The 20,167-nt window shown below is 48.8% G+C and overlaps 1 protein-coding gene across 8 annotated transcripts; it reads right to left on the reverse strand.

Moving 5' to 3' along the window:
- Positions 1-2,141: 2,141 nt before the first annotated feature.
- On the reverse strand, positions 2,142-19,419 carry LOC102414988 (X antigen family member 5). 8 transcript variants are annotated; one of them, XM_025276490.3, is made up of 5 exons: positions 19,326-19,419; positions 8,474-8,553; positions 7,847-8,033; positions 4,607-4,732; positions 2,142-2,309 (listed from the first exon to the last, which is right to left on the reverse strand). In XM_025276490.3, exons 2-5 carry the CDS (start codon positions 8,543-8,545, stop codon positions 2,287-2,289), a joined length of 408 nt encoding a protein of 135 aa, XP_025132275.2. In that variant the 5' UTR covers positions 8,546-8,553; positions 19,326-19,419; the 3' UTR covers positions 2,142-2,286. The 8 variants fall into 8 exon arrangements, with proteins under 8 accessions (XP_025132275.2, XP_025132274.2, XP_025132272.2 ...); XM_025276489.3 differs by lacking the exon at positions 19,326-19,419 and adding an exon at positions 18,815-18,895; XM_025276487.3 differs by lacking the exon at positions 19,326-19,419 and adding an exon at positions 16,458-16,525.
- Positions 19,420-20,167: the final 748 nt, after the last annotated feature.

A 20,167-nucleotide genomic window follows, 5' to 3' on the forward strand; every position in this document is an offset into this window, starting at 1 on the left:
ATTTTTAAATTTTATAAAAAACATCAGATTATAACTGAAGTGGCTCAGATGGTAAAGTGTCTGCCTGCAATGCGGGAGACCCAGGTTTGATCCCCAGGTCGGGAAGATCCCCTGGAGAAGGAAATGGCAACCCACTCCAGTACTCTTGCCTGGAGAATCCCATGGACGGAGGAGCCCAGTGGGCTACAGTCCATGGGGTCATGAAGAGTCGGACACAACTGAGCGACTTCACTCACTCACATCAAATTATAACTGACACCATCAGTTCTGTACTCAACACTTCCAGAGCTACTCTGAGAAAAGAGCAAGGGTTTTGAACTTAGAACTTGAACCCCCAAATCTGCCTGTTACTGCAGTCAAGAGATAACTCAGTTTTGTGAAAACAAACTCTTTGTGAGACTGAGGTCATACATGTAAAGAACCTAGCACACATACATACTCTGTAAATTTGGGTTTTTATAGTAACTCCTATTATCATTAGATAAAAAGAACTCAGTAAATGAAGCTGTGGTCGTAACTGTTTACAGCTCCAGGGCAGCTCAGCTGGTAAAGAATCTGCCTGCAATATAGGAAACCCCGGATCAATTCCTGGGTTGGGAAGATCCGCTGCAGAAGGGATAGGCTACCCACTCCAGTTTTCTTGGGCTTCCCTGGTGGCTCAGCTGGTAAAGAATCTGCTTGCAGTTCAGGAGACCTGGGTTCAATCCCTGGGTTGGGAAGATCTCTTGGAGAAGGAAATCGCTACCCACTCCAGTATTCTGACCTGGAGAATTCCATGGAGTGTATAGTCCATGGGGTCGCATTAGAGTCGGACATGACTGAGCAACTTTCACTTTCCAGGGTTGGTCAGCCATTTGTGACCAGACAGCACAGATCAAAATCAAGAACAGTGACTTTTAATTTTCTGTGTACTGAAGATTGATATCAGCATAGAAACAGGAGCAGGTAGTTTTCAGAGCAACATCATCATTAAAGGTATTTGGCAGGGAAGATGGGCACCTCACAAAATTTGAAGGGAGGGGTACTCAGTCTTGCAGCTCTAGAGAATTTCGAGGTTTTACATCCCAACTCATTGTATGAAGCTAGCATTAACTTTGATATCAAAGTCTAAAAAAAATACATGAAATAAAAGCATATGCTAGGTCACTCATGAGGACACACATAATCCTAAACAAATTATTAGGACATAGATTACTCATGACAAAATTGGTTTTATCTTAGGAATATAAAATTGGCTTAAACATAGAAACCTATCAATGTAATTCAACCTTTTATCATATTAATAGAGGAAAATGATCATCTCAATAGATGCACTTTAAGTGTTTGATGAAATTCAACGTATAATCAAGATGACTATTCTAAGCAAAGTAATTATAAAATAGAATTGACTTTGATAAACTATCTACCAAAAAAAGCACAGTTATATATCATGGGGAAATAATGAAAATTTTCCATTTCTAATCAGGGATAAAACAAGGATGTACACTATCACCAGTTCTATACAACATCATTTTACTAGGTGGGTCTACCTAATGCCATGAGAAATGGAAATATAAGCTGTAATGCTTAAAATGACAGGAACAAAATTATTACTATTCAAAGATGATATAATTATGTTAAAAATTGAAAACTACCTAAAGGTAAACTTTTGAACTTAATAAGCATATTCAGCAAGGTTGCTGGGTAGAAAAAAATGACACACAAAAATTATGTCTCTAGTATCGTGCATCGAACCTGGACTGGCAACTTGTTTCATACATGATATTATACATGTTTCAGTGCCATTCTCCTAAATCTTCCCACCCTCTCCCTCTCCAACGGAGTCCATAAGACTGTTCTATACATCAGTGTCTCTTTTGCTGTCTCGTACACAGGGTTATTGTTACCATCGAGGGATTGTATGGGGAGGGAAGAGGGAGGAGGGTTCAGGATGGGGAACACATGTATACCTGTGGCGGATTCCTTTTGATATTTGGCAAAACTAATACAATATTGTAAAGTTTAAAAATAAAATTAAAAAACTAAAAAAAAATTATGTCTCTATATACCAGATCAAACAAAATATAAAATTTCTCAAAAAGGTGTTAATTTTCAGTAGCATCAAATACCTAGAAATAAATTTAACAAAAGATGTATAAGACTTCTTTGAACAAAGCTGCAAGGCTTTATTGAATTTTTTGTTTCAAACTTTTTAAATGTTATAGTAGTTTCAGAGGCAATATTGAGAGAATTTTAAGAGCCCCATTTTCAACACAAGAACAGCCTGCATGGTTAGTTTGTCTTCATTCAAATCTGCGGTTTTCCTTCACCTGTAAGTTAACAAACATTTGGGATTATTAGTTAGAACTTTATTGAGATGACACTAAAGGAATACAGAGAACACTACAGTTTTAGTTTTATAAAATGGAATAAAACCAGAACCCTAAGGATGACCAACCCTTGGCTTATCTACAGTTAAACCTCTGTAGAGACTCTGAAGGTAGACTTTCAGGCACATTAACAACATTTGCTAAACACATCCCTCTTTCTAGTGGTACAGAGAAACAAAGAGACTATTCAAGTTCAGAAGTGATTAAACCCAATGCTTCTATTCAGAAGTAGTTTTAAGTAGAAAGTACATTTTTTTATATTTTTAGTAAACCAAACAATAAAAAACCTAAGAAACAAAAGAAACTTTTTAAAAGTTCATTTAAAAGTTTTGACTTGAAAAAATATTAATGTAGGTAGGATATCTAAAATAATGTCACACTCAGAATTGCTTAAATGAACAACAAAAAGATTACTAGTGCATTTGTTTTGGCTCTAATGTAGAAAAGTACAAAACCCTCTATGAGCCAGTTTAGCCCTTACCTAGTAGTAAGTTAACCATTTGTCCCTGTTTGCATCCATACTCCTGCTGTAACTATGAGTAGTGACTTTTTATACACTTAAAAGCATTCCAGTTTGCATAATAAATTATGTGGTTATGCTAGTTTTAAGCCATTACCATCAAAGATAACATCACATTGTGAAGGAAAACAGTACCATTTATCAGTCTAGAAGGAGAAAAAAACCTGGAAAGCCAAATATCCAGATAGATATAGATAATATAGTCAATATTTGTCTTTTTCATAATCCTTATTATGGATACTTGGCATTTTGTATTTTCTCCAAGATCATTTAAATTAGTAGGTCTTCTACTCACAAATATTTTTTTGAAGAGCAATCTCGATTTATTGGTTTTATTACTTTTCCTTCTCCTAATGATTCATACCTGTCTTAAGAATCCCCTTCCTTTCCCCTTAGGTTTATTTTGTTGCCCTTTATTTTTTTTTATATTGAATGTTCATGTAGTTTATTACCTTTTCCTTTTTTAATAGCATATGTATTTAAGGCTATGATCTTCCTATGAGTACATCTTAGCCATGTTCAACAGGTTCCTGGAAGTAGCCTGAAAACTGTCTTGTAATATAAAATGTCTTGTAATGTAAAATGGACCAGGACTGTAAAGTGAAAATATTTAGAAGACTAACGCAGGGTAACTTCTTCCCTAAACATCAAGTGCTTCACACTTCAGTTATGATCTTTGAAATTCAATCTTACCAATTTGATGCCTCAAGGCACAAAATTTTCATGCCACATTTGACATGGTTAGAGGTGATTATATCAGTGTCCACATTTAATTAGGAATGGTAGCTTATTAAGACTGATAGTGCGGACAGGGAGCATACTCAGCATAGGTTATGTTACTAACACTAACCTTGAGCATCCCTGACTACATGCACTCTCTCTACTTGATCAGCCACGAAGATTAGAAAACTAGACTGTCTCTTGATATTTTATTAGTCATTTTTGAGGCTTAATTCAAGAAAGGATTTAAAATGCAACTGTTTATAATTTTGTCAATTATACATAAATAAAACTGGAAAAAATAAAATGCAATTGTCATTAAGAGCCAGAGAATTCAGAATTCAACAGAATCTGAGGAGAGGCATCAGAACTTGAACAGAAAAACAAACATCAAGCAAAGTGTTTTTGTTCATTTTCTTAGTAGTGATGAAACTTCAAATGTAATTTGACTCAGGTCAGGATTTGATTATTTATAATAAAAATATCTCATAAAATAGCTTATCTTTGTTTTATATGCAACAGAACCAGAATAAGCAATAATGAGAACTAAAAATAATTTTTCAATATCTTATTTGAAGTCACTATTTTTAGAAGAGCAAAGATGAGTTTAGAAGTTAAGTGGTTTTGCCCAAGAGTCACACAAATTATGTTAAGAGTTGGTACTAGAACCTACTTCAGGGTTTCAGTATATTTCATACAAACTGATGTGTTACAAATTTGTTAAATGCAGAGCTCTATAAAAATATCTGAAAATTATTAACTGTTCGTTGAAAGGCTTATACTTAAAAGCTTTTTATTCAGTATGGCTTTGACCCAATTTGTTTATATACCTGATGTTCCATAAGTCAGGCATTTAAGCTCCTAACTACATTTCAAACAATCTGTATTTATGTGAACTGTTATTAAAATAACAGTAATGTTATCTCTATATTATTAAAAATATAATATTGTGGAAAACAGACACTCTGTAATTCACATGCTTAATAAGATAACATACCCGCTTCCGGCATTTTTATGGGCTCTGGATTTGGCAGTCCCTTCCCCTCGACATCAGGACCATCTCCATGCTCAGAACCGGTCTTTGGCTCAGTCAGTTCCTGTTGAGAAGCCTCCACGGAAGGCCCTTGCAAATAAATAGTTTATCAATTTAAGAAATAAAACATGAGATATGAATAAGGGAATGGTAATATTCATTCCTTCAGGGTTATGAAATAAAAGCCTTAGGCTACTGCAGTAATAAATGTGATGCATAAGAATCACAAGAGCATTAGGAGTCTGTTACCAAACACCAGGAAAACAGGGTTTTATTACCCCTCTTCCTTTTGCAAGACTGCCCTCAAACAAATTAGGTACTCCTTTTGTACTTATGCATACTGTATTTGTGACTGTACTTCCCAATGATCTTTTGGATCTCTCTGACTAGACTGTGCTCTCTCTTTCATGGCATGAGCAGACAACAATAAATATTGAATGGGGGGAAGAAGTCTTTAAAAAATACCTCAAACTGATTAACCTTCTGCAAACTGACTGTTACGTTCCTCTTCAAAAATGCAGTGTTATGAATGACAGGAAACTAAAGAACTATTCCAGATTAAAGAAGATTAAATAGACATGATGACTAAAATACATTACATGATCCTGGACTGGACTCTGGATCAAAAAAAATTCTGTAAAGGGAATTATCAGGACAACTGGAGATACTTGAATATACACTGTGTATTTTATGATTGCATATTCTCACTAATTTCTTGATTTTGATAACCATACATGATCAGCCAAAGAATGACTTTTTCTTTGTTCTTCAGCTATATTACTGTACTTACAGTAAAAGGTCATAATATGTGAACCTTATCTAAATGACTATTAAAAAGAGCCATCAGTAAGTGTGTATATGTGTGTGTGTGTGTACATATACAGGAGAAATATGTGTGTGTGTGTATACATATACAGGAGAAGGAAAGAGGATATGAAACCAATGTGGTAAAAACTATTAACAATTGGTAAATCTAGGTGAAAAGTATCAGTTAATTGTTCTAGGCTTGCAAATTCTATGTAAATTTTATGTTTTAGAAATATAAAGTAAAAATTAAAGAGAAGATACGATGTCTACATTGTACTTCTACATTGTACTTCAGGAAGACAATTATTATTAATTGTGGTTTAAAAACATATTAACAGGAAATTCCCTGGAGGTCCAGTGGTTAGGACTCGGCACTTTCATTGACAAGTACCCAGGTTCAATCCATGGTCAGGGAACTAAGATCCCACTAAGTCATGTGGCATGCTCAAAAAAATTTTTTTTAGACAACAACAACAAAAAATTACCACCTTAACCATTTTTAAGTGTATAGTTCAGTAATGCATCATTAACAGAAACTAGGAGTGGACTTTACATATTTGTTTTCCTGTATTTTGAAACATTTTAAATGTCAGTCTAAGAATTAATTATTTCTGTATTTTGCTGTAGTGTACTAAAAACAGTGAGCCTCAGCTAGCTACAAAGCCTTAAGTCTACACCACATATAGGATTTCAATTACGAGTAAAATGTAATTTTCTGAAGGGTTATCTGAGTGGATTTGCGGGTCTGTAACAAATCTTACAGTTGTGATGCCCACCCTCTATTGGGGTAACCAGAAACTTATTTCATTAAAATAAATAATATTTAAGTCCAAAGGTTCAGTATGTAACTTTCCATAAATGAATCCCATTTTTGGTACCAAAAGTAACAGCGAAATTATGAATAACAGTCAAATATACAGTGAGGATAAAGGAAGTATGATAGAAGGAAATGAATGGGCATAGTTGCCCATCAAATTCTAGAAACTTTTAATAGTGGCCTGACATATAAATGCTTTGCTTCAAAATACTGTATATATGCAGGAGAAATAATTTCTGTCTTTATGTTAATCTTAGAAAAAACAATCTCTGAGGACTTCCCTGGTGGCACAGTAGAAAGGAATTCACCTGCCTTGCATAGGATATGGGTTCAATCCCTGGTCTGGGAAGATTCCACATGTTGCACAGCAACTTAAGTCCATGTGCCACAACTACTGAGCCCCCTTGAGGCACAATTACTGAGTCTGTATACCACAACTACTGAGCACACATACTACAACTATTGAAGCCTGTGCCCTCTAGGGCCCATGAATCACAATTACTAAGCCTGTGTGCCATAACTACTGAAGCCCATGGGCCTAGAGCCTGTCCTCCACAAATAAAAGCCACCTCAATGAGAAGCCTGCTCACTGGAACAAGAGCCCACATGCTGCAATGAAGACAGAACACAACCAAAATAATTATTTTTTAAAAATCATACTAAACCAGTATGCCAGTACCCTGAACTATTGAGCTTTTATCAAACTTCCATGTAAAAATATCAATTACATAAACAGTGGCCATCATTCAGGACTCATTTCTGGAGTCTCTGTCCTACTACATTGAACTGGGCCAATACTGAGAAACATTACAGTACAGATATTTGAGTTTAAGCAAAATCATTCACCTTTTTTACAGCCACATTCACGATAAGGAGACTCCAACTTTGGAGTGAAATACAGATTTTGTATTCAATAGTCAAATGCTCTTTGACAAACACAATCCTTGAGCCTCAATTTTCTCATTTATAAAATAGAAGAAATTTATTACAGTGAGGGATTACCCTAAGCTACAAACTATACTCTCTTCACTTTTCCAGCCAATTTTCAGGCCATAAGTCACTGAGTCACTCAGTCGTGTCCGACCCTGTGACCCCATGGACTGTAGCCTACCAGGCTTCTCCGTCCATGGGATTTTCCAGGCAAGAATACTGGAGTGGGTTGCCATTTCCTTCTCCAGGAGATCTTCCTGACCCAGGGATTGAACCCGCATCTCCCGCATTGTAGGCAGACGCTTTATCGTCTGAGCCAAGGATTGAACCCGCGTCTGCCTACAATGAGGGAGACGTGGGTTCAATCCCTGGGTCGGGAAGATCTCCTGGAGAAGGAAATGGCAACCCACTCCAGTATTCTTGCCTGGAAAATCCCATGGACGGAGAAGCCTGGTAGGCTACAGTCCATGGGGTTGCAGAGGGTCGGACACGACTGAGCAACTTCACTCTTACTTTCAGGCCATGTTTGAGATCCTTTTCTACTGCTTTCTTTCCTTCTATTACTAGTATATCATAATACAAGAGACATAAAAGTGCGTGCATGCATGTGTACACACACACAGAGGCATTCCTCTTCCCTTTCCCTTCACCTGGAGATGCAGATGCTCCTGGAGATGCAGATACTCCTGGAGATGCAGATGCTCCTGGAGATGCAGATACTCCTGGAGATGCAGATGCTCCTGGAGATGCAGATGCTCCTTCATCCTTTCTCTCTTGACCAGGTGTAATGTTCTTTCCTTCAGTTGGTGGCTCCTCCACAGGTTCCTCAACCTCGATCTATAGATGTGTGTGCACAAATGAAAAGTTGTGTTACTAATGTGTCAACAATATAAATATACAGAATATAAACATATATTTGATCATAATTCAAAAGACATTTTTCCAATACTACTCACACTTACTCTTAATAAACTTACTCTTCCCACAGTGAGGCTATTCTAAGAACAGTTGCCCACAGACTTCAGAAGCTATTTTAATCAATGTTGGGATGGATGTGTGCAATTTTGTTGTTAATAAGCTTGAGAAGAATGTCATCAGCCACATTCCCCAGGAACATAACAGCATACATCCAGGCAACACCAGAATATAATCCTCCTGGATCAATGTTCCTTATTACATGGAATACCGTTATCATTATATTGTTCAACAATACTTACAGGAATTAATTTCTAATAATAAAAAACATCAAATGTTAAAATACTTAAAGCCACACTTACAAGTGCCTGGGGATATGCACGACCAAAACCTCTTCCTTTAGGCCTGTATGTTGACTTTATTCTCCGACTCATATTTCCCACTGAAAACAGAATATTGTCATTTGGAAAATACCCTTAAGAGGAAAATTATATTTGAACACTTCCCTGGCCAAATAATGATATATACTATTTTTGTAAAATATAACTCTCAAGGTAATTTAATTGTGTGTGCGCTTTCCAATTACAGTAAATCTGGCTACTTGCAAAAGCAACTGTTTGTTATGGCTAAGTAGACTGAAAAATCTTAAAACACACAGTAAAAGAACATATACATACACACACACAATTTTTTTTTTATCATGCCACATGGCTTTTGGGATCTTAGTTCCCAGACCAGGGTTTGAACCCAGGCCCACCACAGTGAAGCATGGAGTCCTAACCACGGGACGATCAGGGAATTACCAAGAATACATTTTTGATGAGTTTTGATTTCACAACTTGATTGACCATCATGGAGACATTTAGTGAAACACTGCTGGAAATTTAAAACTTGAGTGACTATTGATAAGAGTGTCACATTCTCATTTGCCAAGCCCATTCTCTTCCCTCCCCCACCATAAAGTTTTACTGTAACACAAAATCACTCCCTCATTTACATTTTGTCTATAGCTATTTTTGCACTAAAATGGCAGAGTCGAGCTACGGAAATGAAGATTCTACGAGACACTCGCCTTCTTTCGCACCCTTTTCGAGGCATTACGAATCTCGCAATGCAGTCACAACCACCAGAGTGGTTAGTTTCTAGACCTTTCCATTACGTCCTGCCCCGCCCCTAGACCTTTCCATTACCTCCTGCCCTGCCATCAGGTCCTGAGCCCCGAAACCGCCTCTGGATTCTGTGCTGTGGTCAGTTCCAGAATCTCCAAGACCCAGACACAGCAAATAATGTACCCGTGACTCGCCCCAACTTCATCTGAATCCCTGATCTCGTCTGCCCACCACCTTCCCTCTCCCGCCACCAGGACAAGAGCTATGGCGGCTGCGACACCTGTGAGGAGAAAGACAACTCGACGACCTTTCGACGACCTTTATCCTCAGAGGCTAAAGACCACACTGCCCTACTCGCCAGAAACCCGCTGGCTCGCCCTCACACACATGCACACTTAAACTCCAGGCAAGGAAGATCTGTGGCCCTACCTGGTGAGTCTCAGCCAGGTAGAAAGAACCCAGACGTTAAGACACGACCCGAACAGCTCGGCACCCAGACCACGTTACGCACGCGGCACGCCAATGGCCGACGGGAAGGCACGCAACCCTGGGCATGCGCACTATGTTTCTCGTGTGCCGCTTGGGCTAGTTTCCCCGCCCCTCCCCTTCTCTGCAAGGATGACCACCCTCCCGCCCCCCGCTCCCCGCCCCACCCCACCCCCCCGCCATCTTCCCTCAACGGATAACTCCCTTTCTCTTCTCTGTCGTCAGTCTAACGCCCGGGCGCCCCTTCACCTCTCTGCATGGATACCCCTCTACCCCCACTCCCCTCAACAGGTAATTCCCGTTTCTGTGCTGTGTCGTCAGTTCTAACGCCTCCAGGACCCAGATACCTCCAGTAGCACCCCAAGACTCACCCCCACCTTCATCTGACTCGCTAACCTCTGCCGCCCGCTGCCCTAACTCTCCCGCCACCACAACAAGAGCTATGGCGGCTGACCTCGAGGACCTTTCTCTTCAGAAAGTGAAAGATGGCACCGCCTGACCCGCCCAAAGCCCACTGGCTCCCCCTGAAACACATTCACACTTAAACTCCAGACAGGAAATATCGGTGGCTCTACCTGGTGAGTCTCAGCCAGGGACAAAGAACCCAGACGTTAAGACGTGACCCGAACAGCTCGGCACCCAGACCACGTTACGCACGCGGCACGCCAATGGCCGACGGGAAGCACGCAACCCTGGGCATGCGCACTATGTTTCTCGTGCGCCGCTTGGGCTGGTTTCCCCGCCCCTCCCCTTCTCTGCAAGGATGACCTTCCCCCCCCCGCCCCCGCCACCTCCCCTCAGCGGGTAACTCCCTTTCTGTTCTCTGTCGTCAGTCTAACGCCCGGGCGCCCCTTCCCCTCTCTGCATGGATACCCCTCTACCCCCACTCCCCTCAACAGGTAACTCCCGTTTCTGTGTTGTGCCGTCAGTTCTAATGCCTCCAGGACCCAGATACCTCAAGTAGCACCCCAAGACTAACCCAGATACCTCCAGTAGCACCCCAGGACTCACCCCCAGGACCCATTACCTTCAGTAGCACCCCAAGACTCACCCCTACCTTCATCTGACTCCCTAACCTCTGCCGCCTGCTGCCCTAACTCTCCCGCCACCACAACAAGAGCTATGGCGGCTGACCTCGAGGACCTTTCTCTTCAGAAAGTGAAAGATGGCACCGCCTGACCCGCCCAAAGCCCACTGGCTCCCCCTGAAACACATTCACACTTAAACTCAAGACAGGAAATATCGGTGGCTCTACCTGGTGAGTCTCAGCCAGGGACAAAGAACCCAGATGTTAAGACGTGACCCGAACAGCTCGGCACCCTGACCATGTTACGCACGCGGCACACCAATGGCCGACGGGAAGGCACGCAACCCTGGGCATGTGCACTATGTTTCTCGTGCGCCGCTTGGGCTCGTTTCCCCGCCCCTTCCCTTCTCTGCAAGGATGACCCCCCCCCCCCCCCCCGCCACCTCCCCTCAGCGGATAACTCCCTTTCTGTTCTCTGTCGTCAGTCTAACGCCCGGGCGCCCCTTCCCCTCTCTGCATGGATATCCCTCTACCCTCACTCCCCTCAACAGGTAACTCCCGTTTCTGTGCTGTGTCGTCAGTTCTAACGCCTCCAGGACCCAGATACCTCCAGTAGCACCCCAAGACTCACCCCCACCTTCATCTGACTCCCTGACCTCTGCCGCCCGCTGCCCTAACTCTCCCGCCACCACAACAAGAGCTATGGCGGCTGACCTCGAGGACCTTTCTCTTCAAAAAGTGAAAGATGGCACCGCCTGACCCGCCCAAAGCCCACTGGCTCCCCCTGAAACACATTCACACTTAAACTCCAGACAGGAAATATCGGTGGCTCTACCTGGTGAGTCTCAGCCAGGGACAAAGAACCCAGAGGTTAAGACGTGACCCGAACAGCTCGGCACCCTGACTACGTTACGCACGCGGCACACCAATGGCCGACGGGAAGGCACGCAACCCTGGGCATGCGCACTATGTTTCTCGTGCGCCGCTTGGGCTCGTTTCCCTGCCCCTTCCCTTCTCTGCAAGGATGACCCCCCACCCCCCGCCACCTCCCCTCAGCGGATAACTCCCTTTCTCTTCTCTGTCGTCAGTCTAACGCCCGGGCGCCCCTTCCCCTCTCTGCATGGATACCCCTCTACCCCCACTCCCCTCAACAGATAACTCCCGATTCTGTGCTGTGTCGTCAGTTCTAACGCCTCCAGGACCCAGATACCTCCAGTAGCACCCCAAGACTCACCCCCACCTTCATCTGACTCCCTGACCTCTGCCGCCCGCTGCCCTAACTCTCCCGCCACCACAACAAGAGCTATGGCGGCTGACCTCGAGGACCTTTCTCTTCAAAAAGTGAAAGATGGCACCGCCTGACCCGCCCAATAGCCCACTGGCTCCCCCTGAAACACATGCACACTTATAACCCCACAGCAAATATCAGTGGCTCTACCTGGTGAGCCTAGAGCCAGGTAGCAGGAACCCAGACGTTAAGACGCGACCCGAACAGCTCTGCAGCCAGACCACGTTACGCACGCGGCACGCCAATGGCCGACGGGAAGGCACGCAACCCTGGGCATGCGCACTATGTTTCTCGTGCGCCGCTTGGGCTGGTTTCCCCGCCCCTCCCCTTCTTTGCAAGGATGACGCCCCTCCCCCACCCGCCACCTCCCCTCAGCGGATAACTCCCGTTTCTGTGCTCTGTCGTCAGTTCTAACGACTCCAGGACGCAGATACCTCGAGTAGCACCCCAAGACTAACCCAGATACCTCCAGTAGCACCCCAGGACTCACCCCCAGGACCCATTACCTTCAGTAGCACCCCAAGACTCACCCCCACCTTCATCTGACTCCCTAACCTCTGCCGCCCGCTGCCCTAACTCTCCCACCACCACAACAAGAGCTATGGCGGCTGACCTCGAGGACCTTTCTCTTCAAAAAGTGAAAGATGGCACCGCCTGACCCGCCCAAAGCCCACTGGCTCCCCCTGAAACACATTCACACTTAAATTCCAGACAGGACATATCGGTGGCTACCTGGTGAGTCTCAGCCAGGTAGAAGGAACGCAGACGTTAAGACGCGACCCGAACAGCTTGGCACTCAGACCACGTTATGCACGCGGCACGCCAATGGCCGACGGGAAGGCACGCAACCCTGGGCATGCGCACTATGTTTCTCGTGCGCCGCTTGGGCTGGTTTCCCCGCCCCTCCCCATCTCTGCAGGGATGACCCCCCCCCCCACTGCCACCTGCCCCTCAACGGATAACTCCCGTTTCTGTGCTGTGTCGTCAGTTCTAACGCCTCCAGGACCCAGATACCTCCAGTAGCACCCCAAGCCTCACCCCCACCTTCATCTGACTCCCAGTAGCACCCCAAGACTCACCCCCACCTTCATCTGACTCCCTGACCTCTGCCGCCCGCTGCCCTAACTCTCCCGCCACCACAACAAGAGCTATGGCGGCTGACCTCGAGGACCTTTCTCTTCAAAAACTGAAAGATGGCACCGCCTGACTCGCCCAAAGCCCACTGGCTCCCCCTGAAACACATGCACACTTATAACCCGACAGCAAATATCGGTGGCTCTACCTGGTGAGCCTAGAGCCAGGTAGCAGGAACCCAGACGTTAAGACGCGACCCGAACAGCTCGGCAGCCAGACCACGTTACGCACGCGGCACGCCAATGGCCGACGGGAAGGCACGCAACCCTGGGCATGTGCACTATGTTTCTCGTGCGCCGCTTGGGCTCGTTTCCCCGCCCCTTCCCTTCTCTGCAGGATGACCCCCCCCCCCCCCCCCGCCACCTCCCCTCAGCGGATAACTCCCTTTCTGTTCTCTGTCGTCAGTCTAACGCCCGGGCGCCCCTTCCCCTCTCTGCATGGATACCCCTCTACCCCCACTCCCCTCAACAGGTAACTCCCGTTTCTGTGCTGTGTCGTCAGTTCTAACGCCTCCAGGACCCAGATACCTCGAGTAGCACCCCAAGACTAACCCAGATACCTCCAATAGCACCCCAAGACTCACCCCCAGGACCCATTACCTTCAGTAGCACCCCAAGACTCACCCCCACCTTCATCTGACTCCCTGACCTCTGCCGCCCGCTGCCCTAACTCTCCCGCCACCACAACAAGAGCTATGGCGGCTGACCTCGAGGACCTTTCTCTTCAAAAAGTGAAAGATGGCACCGCCTGACCCGCCCAATAGCCCACTGGCTCCCCCTGAAACACATGCACACTTATAACCCGACAGCAAATATCGGTGGCTCTACCTGGTGAGCCTAGAGCCAGGTAGCAGGAACCCAGACGTTAAGACGCGACCTGAACAGCTCGGCAGCCAGACCACGTTACGCACGCGGCACGCCAATGACCGACGGGAAGGCACGCAACCCTGGGCATGCGCACTATGTTTCTCGTGCGCCGCTTGGGCTGGTTTCCCCGCCCCTCCCCTTCTCTGCAAGGATGACCACCCTCCTGCTCCCCGCACCCCCCGCCCGCCACCTTCCCTCAACGGATAACACCCTTTCTGTTCTCTGTCGTAAGTCTAACGCCCAGGCGCCCCTTCCCCTCTCTGCATGGATACCCCTCTACCCCCACTCCCCTCAACAGGTAACTCCCGTTTCTGGGTTGTGTCGTCAGTTCTAACGCCTCCAGGACCCAGATACCTCGAGTAGCACCCCAAGACTAGCCCAGATACCTCCAGTAGCACCCCAGGACTCACCCCCAGGACCCATTACCTTCAGTAGCACCCCAAGACTCACCCCCACCTTCATCTGACTCCCTAACCTCTGCCGCCCGCTGCCCTAACTCTCCCACCACCACAACAAGAGCTATGGCGGCTGACCTCGAGGACCTTTCTCTTCAAAAAGTGAAAGATAGCACCGCCTGACCCGCCCAAAGCCCACTGGCTCCCCCTGAAACACATTCACACTTAAACTCAAGACAGGAAATATCGGTGGCTCTACCTGGTGAGTCTCAGCCAGGGACAAAGAACCCAGATGTTAAGACGTGACCCGAACAGCTCTGCAGCCAGACCACGTTACGCACGCGGCACGCCAATGGCCGACGGGAAGGCACGCAACCCTGGGCATGTGCACTATGTTTCTCGTGCGCCGCTTGGGCTCGTTTCCCCGCCCCTTCCCTTCTCTGCGAGGATGACCCCCCCCCCCCCCGCCACCTCCCCTCAGCGGATAACTCCCTTTCTGTTCTCTGTCGTCAGTCTAACGCCCGGGCGCCCCTTCCCCTCTCTGCATGGATACCCCTCTACCCCCACTCCCCTCAACAGGTAACTCCCGTTTCTGTGCTGTGTCGTCAGTTCTAACGCCTCCAGGACCCAGATACCTCCAGTAGCACCCCAAGACTCACCCCCACCTTCATCTGACTCCCTGACCTCTGCCGCCCGCTGCCCTAACTCTCCCGCCACCACAACAAGAGCTATGGCGGCTGACCTCGAGGACCTTTCTCTTCAAAAAGTGAAAGATGGCACCGCCTGACCCGCCCAATAGCCCACTGGCTCCCACTGAAACACATGCACACTTATAACCCGACAGCAAATATCAGTGGCTCTACCTGGTGAGCCTAGAGCCAGGTAGCAGGAACCCAGACGTTAAGACGCGACCCGAACAGCTCTGCAGCCAGACCACGTTACGCACGCGGCACGCCAATGGCCGACGGGAAGGCACGCAACCCTGGGCATGCGCACTATGTTTCTCGTGCGCCGCGTGGGCTGGTTTCCCCGCCCCTCCCCTTCTTTGCAAGGATGACCCCCCCCTACCCGCCACCTCCCCTCAGCGGATAACTCCCGTTTCTGTGCTCTGTCGTCAGTTCTCCAGGATGCAGATACCTCGAGTAGCACCCCAAGACTAACCCAGATACCTCCAGTAGCACCCCAGGACTCACCCCCAGGACCCATTACCTTCAGTAGCACCCCAAGACTCACCCCCACCTTCATCTGACTCCCTAACCTCTGCCGCCCGCTGCCCTAACTCTCCCGCCACCAGAACAAGAGCTATGGCGGCTGACCTCGAGGACCTTTCTCTTCAAAAAGTGAAAGATGGCACCGCCTGACCCGCCCAATAGCCCACTGGCTCCCCCTGAAACACATGCACACTTATAACCCGACAGCAAATATCGGTGGCTCTACCTGGTGAGCCTAGAGCCAGGTAGCAGGAACCCAGACGTTAAGACGCGACCCGAACAGCTCTGCAGCCAGACCACGTTACGCACGCGGCACGCCAATGGCCGACGAGAAGGCACGCAACCCTGGGCATCCGCACTATGTTTCTCGTGCGCCGCTTGGGCTCGTTTCCCCGCCCCTTCCCTTCTCTGCAAGGATGACCCCCCCCCCCCCGCCACCTCCCCTCAGCGGATAACTCCCTTTCTGTTCTCTGTCGTCAGTCTAACGCCCGGGCGCCCCTTCCCCTCTCTGCATGGATACCCCTCTACCCCCACTCCCCTCAACAGATAACTCCCGTTTCTGTGCTGTGTCGTCAGTTCTAACGCTTCCAGGACCCAGATACCTCCAGTAGCACCCCAAGACTCACCCCCACCTTCATCTGACTCCCTGACCTCTGCCGCCCGCTGCCCTAACTCTCCCGCCACCACAACAAGAGCTATGGCGGCTGACCTCGAGGACCTTTCTCTTCAAAAAGTGAAAGATGGCACCTCCTGACCCGCCCAATAGCCCACTGGCTCCCCCTGAAACACATGCACACTTATAACCCGACAGCAAATATCGGTGGCTCTACCTGGTGAGCCTACAGCCAGGTAGCAGGAACCCAGACGTTAAGACGCGACCCGAACAGCTCTGCAGCCAGGCCACGTTACGCACGCGGCACGCCAATGGCCGACGGGAAGGCACGCAACCCTGGGCATGCGCACTATGTTTCTCGTGCGCCGCTTGGGCTGGTTTCCCCGCCCCTCCCCTTCTTTGCAAGGATGACCCCCCCCCCCACCCGCCACCTCCCCTCAGCGGATAACTCCCGTTTCTGTGCTCTGTCGTCAGTTCTAACGACTCCAGGACGCAGATACCTCGAGTAGCACCCCAAGACTAACCCAGATACCTCCAGTAGCACCCCAGGACTCACCCCCAGGACCCATTACCTTCAGTAGCACCCCGAGACTCACCCCCACCTTCATCTGACTCCCTAACCTCTGCCGCCCGCTGCCCTAACTCTCCCGCCACCACAACAAGAGCTATGGCGGCTGACCTCGAGGACCTTTCTCTTCAAAAAGTGAAAGATGGCACCGCCTGACCCGCCCAATAGCCCACTGGCTCCCCCTGAAACACATGCACACTTATAACCCGACAGCAAATATCGGTGGCTCTACCTGGTGAGCCTAGAGCCAGGTAGCAGGAACCCAGACGTTAAGACGCGACCCGAACAGCTCTGCAGCCAGACCACGTTACGCACGCAGCACGCCAATGGCCGACGAGAAGGCACGCAACCCTGGGCATCCGCACTATGTTTCTCGTGCGCCGCTTGGGCTCGTTTCCCCGCCCCTTCCCTTCTCTGCAAGGATGACCCCCCCCCCCCCCCCCGCCACCTCCCCTCAGCGGATAACTCCCTTTCTGTTCTCTGTCGTCAGTCTAACGCCCGGGCGCCCCTTCCCCTCTCTGCATGGATACCCCTCTACCCCCACTCCCCTCAACAGATAACTCCCGTTTCTGTGCTGTGTCGTCAGTTCTAACGCTTCCAGGACCCAGATACCTCCAGTAGCACCCCAAGACTCACCCCCACCTTCATCTGACTCCCTGACCTCTGACGCCCGCTGCCCTAACTCTCCCGCCACCACAACAAGAGCTATGGCGGCTGACCTCGAGGACCTTTCTCTTCAAAAAGTGAAAGATGGCACCTCCTGACCCGCCCAATAGCCCACTGGCTCCCCCTGAAACACATGCACACTTATAACCCGACAGCAAATATCGGTGGCTCTACCTGGTGAGCCTACAGCCAGGTAGCAGGAACCCAGACGTTAAGACGCGACCCGAACAGCTCTGCAGCCAGACCACGTTACGCACGCGGCACGCCAATGGCCGACGGGAAGGCACGCAACCCTGGGCATGCGCACTATGTTTCTCGTGCGCCGCTTGGGCTGGTTTCCCCGCCCCTCCCCTTCTTTGCAAGGATGACCCCCCCCCCCCACCCGCCACCTCCCCTCAGCGGATAACTCCCGTTTCTGTGCTCTGTCGTCAGTTCTAACGACTCCAGGACGCAGATACCTCGAGTAGCACCCCAAGACTAACCCAGATACCTCCAGTAGCACCCCAGGACTCACCCCCAGGACCCATTACCTTCAGTAGCACCCCAAGACTCACCCCCACCTTCATCTGACTCCCTGACCTCTGCCGCCCGCTGCCCTAACTCTCCCGCCACCACAACAAGAGCTATGGCGGCTGACCTCGAGGACCTTTCTCTTCAAAAAGTGAAAGATGGCACCGCCTGACCCGCCCAATAGCCCACTGGCTCCCCCTGAAACACATGCACACTTATAACCCGACAGCAAATATCGGTGGCTCTACCTGGTGAGCCTAGAGCCAGGTAGCAGGAACCCAGACGTTAAGACGCGACCCGAACAGCTCGGCAGCCAGACCACGTTACGCACGCGGCACGCCAATGGCCGACGGGAAGGCACGCAACCCTGGGCATGCGCACTATGTTTCTCGTGCGCCGCTTGGGCTGGTTTCCCCGCCCCTCCCCTTCTTTGCAAGGATGACCCCCCCCCCCCCCCCGCCACCTCCCCTCAGCGGATAACTCCCGTTTCTGTGCTCTGTCGTCAGTTCTAACGACTCCAGGACGCAGATACCTCGAGTAGCACCCCAAGACTAACCCAGATACCTCCAGTAGCACCCCAGGACTCACCCCCAGGACCCATTACCTTCAGTAGCACCCCAAGACTCACCCCCACCTTCATCTGACTCCCTGACCTCTGCCGCCCGCTGCCCTAACTCTCCCGCCACCAGAACAAGAGCTATGGCGGCTGACCTCGAGGACCTTTCTCTTCAAAAAGTGAAAGATGGCACCGCCTGACCCGCCCAAAGCCCACTGGCTCCCCCTGAAACACATTCACACTTAAATTCCAGACAGGACATATCGGTGGCTACCTGGTGAGTCTCAGCCAGGTAGAAGGAACGCAGACGTTAAGACGCGACCCGAACAGCTTGGCACCCAGACCACGTTATGCACGCGGCACGCCAATGGCCGACGGGAAGCCACGCAACCCTGGGCATGCGCACTATGTTTCTCGTGCGCCGCTTGGGCTGGTTTCTCCGCCCCTCCCCATCTCTGCAGGGATGAGCCCCCCCCCCCCACTGCCACCCGCCCCTCAACGGATAACTCCCGTTTCTGTGCTCTGTCGTCAGTTCTAACGCCTCCAGGACCCAGATACCTCCAGTAGCACCCCAGGACTCACCCCCACCTTTATCTGACTCCCTGACCTCCGCGGCCCGCTGCCCTAACTCTCCCGCCACCAGCACAAGAGCTATGGAGGCTGACCTCGAGGGCCTTCCTCGTCAAAAGTTAAAGATGGCACTGCCTGACCAGCCCAAAGCCCACTGGCTCCCCCTGAAACACATGCACACTTAAACTCCAGACAGGAAATATCGGTGGACCTACCTGTTTAGTCTCGGCCAAATAGAAAGAAGCAAAAGTCAAGATGCGAGCTTCAGAGCTCGGCACCCAGATCACACGCTGCACCGCAAGGGCCTTCGGGAAAGCGCCCATCCAGTCTCTCCTGCGCCGCGTGAGCTAGTTTCCCCGCCCAACTCCCCCAACGGATTACCACCCCGCCCCCAACCCCGATGATTTCCATGTCTGTGCTCTGTCATCAGCTCCATTTCTTCCAGGGCGCAGGTGCCTCAAGTAACGCCTCCAAGACTCGCCCCACTTTCTACTGTCCCTTTCCACTCTGGTGTACTGTTTTCCATTATCCCAGCCCTGCCACTAGGACAAGGGCTGTGGTGGCTGCCTGTGAAGTGAGATATAATGCCTGCTAAAACCAAAGTACAATATACTCCATAGAATTTACACATTCCCTGGTAGCTCAGCTGGCAAAGAATCCACCTGCAATGCAGAAGAAGACCCCGGCTTTATTCCTGGGTCAGGAAGATTACTGGAGAAGGGTTAGGCTACCCACTCGAGTATTCTTAGGCTTCCCTGGTGGCTCAGACAGTGAAGAATCCACCTGCAGTGCAGGATATCTGGGTTCAATCTCTGGGTTGGGAAGATTCCTGGGAGGAGGGCATGGCAACCCACTCCAATGTTCTTGCCTGGAGAATCCCCATAGACAGAGGAGCCAGGCAGGCTACAGTCCATGGGGTTGCAAAGAATCAGACATGGCTAAGCAATGGTACCCCACTCCAGTACTCTTGCCTGGAAAATCCCATGGATGGAGGAGCCTGGTGGGCTGCAGTCCATGGGGTCTCGAGGAGTCGGACACGACTGAGTGACGTCACTTT

Source organism: Bubalus bubalis, chromosome X, assembly GCF_019923935.1.
Source record: "Bubalus bubalis isolate 160015118507 breed Murrah chromosome X, NDDB_SH_1, whole genome shotgun sequence".
Taxonomy (NCBI): domain Eukaryota; kingdom Metazoa; phylum Chordata; class Mammalia; order Artiodactyla; family Bovidae; genus Bubalus; species Bubalus bubalis.

Coding starts and splice junctions, on each gene's coding strand:
- LOC102414988 (XM_025276490.3), bottom strand. CDS start 8,545: ATGAGTCGGAGAATAAAGTCAACATACAGGCCTAAAGGAAGAGGTTTT. Junction 4,733..7,846: donor AGGAGCATCTGCATCTCCAG/GTGAAGGGAAAG, acceptor TTTATTTGCAAG/GGCCTTCCGTGGAGGCTTCT. Junction 2,310..4,606: donor CATAAAAATGCCGGAAGCGG/GTATGTTATCTT, acceptor GTTAACTTACAG/GTGAAGGAAAACCGCAGATT.